At 38.6% G+C, this 2,951-nt stretch overlaps 1 protein-coding gene across 1 annotated transcript in view; it reads left to right on the top strand.

Moving 5' to 3' along the window:
* Positions 1-969: 969 nt before the first annotated feature.
* Positions 970-2,951, top strand: part of eIF3b (eukaryotic translation initiation factor 3 subunit B) — an 8,148-nt gene continuing 6,166 nt past the window's right edge. Inside the window, exon 1 of the mRNA XM_018456792.1 lies at positions 970-1,225. Within this exon, the coding sequence (XP_018312294.1) occupies positions 985-1,225 (241 nt within the window). The 5' untranslated portion in view covers positions 970-984. The remainder of the gene's footprint in view (positions 1,226-2,951) is intronic.

Genomic DNA, 2,951 nt, shown 5'->3' with positions numbered 1-2,951 from the left:
ATGCGTTTTAACTTTTCTTTATAAACTCCTTAGAAAAAAAATATATACATACAGGGTGGGCCAAAAGTCTGGATACACCCAAATATTTCATAAACGATACATTTTAGAAAAAATGTTTCAAACAAAAGTTGTAAAGCTTAAAAAGACGCATTTAACGATAGTAGTTATTTGATCTAGAATAACGTTGTCAAGGTCAACTTAATTTTTTTAAATGGAACTCCCTACTTTTTATTTGAGATTCTTGTAGGTTATGTTAAGACATTTTCAAAACACATATCATAATGTGCACACACGCGCAAACAAATACACATACACGTGTAACGGAGAGGGTTGGAGTCAAAAAATATTAGAGGAGTGACGAACTCTAGGGTCCTGACTGCGTCACACACGCACACGCACACACGTACACACACACAAGAGATGTAAATCCGACCGAGCAACCTCCACGCGGTACAGCTTGGATAATTCTAATACCGGCGGTATTTAAACTTTAAAGACTCATAACTCAGGAAGTTCTCATCGGAAAAGAGTTTATGATATGTGTTTTGAAAACATAACCTACAAGAATCTCAAATAAAAAATAGGGGGTTCCATTTAAAAAAATTAAGTTGACCTTGACGTGACCTTGACAACGCCATTCTAGGTCAAATAACTACTACAGTTAAATGCGTCTTTTTAAGCTTTACAACTTTTGTTTGAAACATTTTTTTCTAAAATGTATCGTTTATGAAATATTTGGGTGTACCCAGACTTTTGGCCCATCCTGGGGTGCGTTCCAAAACTCGACTCTATCAACTCCGAGTATCATTTATCCTTGTTCTTCACCGAATGTTGAACAAGGATAAAAGATACTCGGAGTTGATAGAGTCGAGTTTTGGAACGCACCCCTGTATATCACATTTTCAGTTGTGGGTAATTTGATGGGGGACATACCATATCTTTTCGTCCGTGCTAGATACTGCACTGATACTGTTCTTGACGCGCATGCGCCAGAAAGGGAGCACCGATCGGAACACTGAGCTGACTGGTGCGGCAGCTAGCGGCAGCGGCACGGACGCGAGCAGAGGAATATGCTCAGAGGTTTCCAAGATGGCGAAGAAAACGCAGGCAGAGAAAACAGCACAGAACGACGAGACCGCCAAGGGCAACGACGATCCGATGAATGAAGATGAGGAGCCCAACTTCAGCGATCCGGAAGGCTTCGTTGACGACATCACCGATGAGGGCAAGTATCCACTTGCTCCTTTTTTCTTTTCCCAATCCCGTCACAGCGCCAAGACACGTTGCACTTGTTCGAATCTCATCGTAATCTGTGCGCGTGAGCACGCATTCCACAATGCGGCACGTATTATTTCATTCTCAAAAATTATCTTCCTCGCCGGTTTCGAGGTGAGATGATAATTTGAGGTGCTTTCAGTCTGCAGAACGATTTGATGGCAAATCGGTGTTGCTAACTATCCTGCAAACGGCTCCTCCTTATGGCAATTTCTTTTTTTTTTTCATACTTTTTTTCATACTTTTCGAGTCAACTGCACACGATGTGATTTTTCGTGCACAATGAAAGCTCGCGACGCGTGCCGTTGACTCCATTTGGGCGTCGATACTTTTACTGCGGCTTGGATTTTAGGCGCCACGTGCCGTCACATTAAGTCTATTCGCGTTACTTGAAATTCCGAAAAATGTTTGCACTTAAAAGGAGGATAAATATATATTCGAACATTGAAGGGAGAGAAAGCGAAGATGCTGAGTGCAAAGAGTGCAACAAGCAGCGAACTGACATAATGGTGTCGGCTTGAAGCACATTCGGGGAGCATGTTGGCGTTATTATGTTATGTTCCATCGTTTATCGTTCATTACATGTAAAACAAGGATAGAATAACATTGATAGCTTGCTCCCGACACACTCTTGATATCAATTTGTTTTTTTAAAACATTTTTTTAAAACTCCAAGGCCCGTATTCATAGTCAGGCCTTATATTTAAGGCTTCCTTAAATTTATCTTCAGATGCTCTACGAATTATTTCATTGGCTACTGAGCATCTAAAGATAAATTTAATTTTTCCTTAAATATAAGGTCTGACTATGAATACGGGCACAAATGACAGGCGTATACAAAAGGGACAACATTTGCCTCTTTCCCCCCTAAATGTTGGCAAAGAGAAAAAATTAAATTATGAAAATTATTAGATTAGGTCCACAACCTTGCTTTAAGAAGCCTTAAACCATAAGTCGAAAGAGATTAACCCCGGATCTACAATAGAGTTTTAAGCCTTAAAGTTGATACAATGAGTCGGTAGTCGGTAATTTTAAATCTTATGGCCATTCTACAATAAGCCATTAGTCATAAATCAGAAGTTAGAAGCTAGAAATTGACGACTGTAATTGATCAATTTCCAGCTTCTAACTTCTGATTTATGACTAATGGCTTATTGTTGAATGCGTATTAACCAGTTTTAACCTAAATAGAATTTTATTTACACTTCAGCATATACAGCCAAGAAGAGGGCTTGGTTTACAGAAAAAACTTAACTCATTCACACTTTCATTCCACGTTCATTCCTCAACCGTGTGTTATCATACATGTATTTTCTTAGTATTTTTTATTTCTTATCACTTTATCCTCTGTTATCTTATAATTTTATCTATGTATCACATCTCTATCACGGCCTTGTTGCAATCTTTTATATCTTAAAATTACAGTTTTAACCTGAATAAGTGACTATGATTTTTCGCATCTACTAGTTAGTTGTATAACGAGTTGTTTAATTCGACTAATGGGAAAGAATAAAGTCGAATTTGGTCAAGCTTAAGAAAATCGATAGTCTTAGTCGTACAAGTTAATTGTTGGCCAACTTCACCGATTCACCAATAAGACTTAGGACTACCGATTACCGATTCATTATAGAATCAATGGCTGCGTTCAGCAGAGAAAGCAGCTTTGCAACTGTTGT

The sequence above is a fragment of the Mycetomoellerius zeteki genome, unplaced genomic scaffold, assembly GCF_001594055.1.
Source record: "Mycetomoellerius zeteki isolate Tzet28-1 unplaced genomic scaffold, Tzet1.0 scaffold607, whole genome shotgun sequence".
In the NCBI taxonomy this organism is placed as follows: domain Eukaryota; kingdom Metazoa; phylum Arthropoda; class Insecta; order Hymenoptera; family Formicidae; genus Mycetomoellerius; species Mycetomoellerius zeteki.
This window is presented reverse-complemented; position numbering and strand designations above follow the sequence as displayed.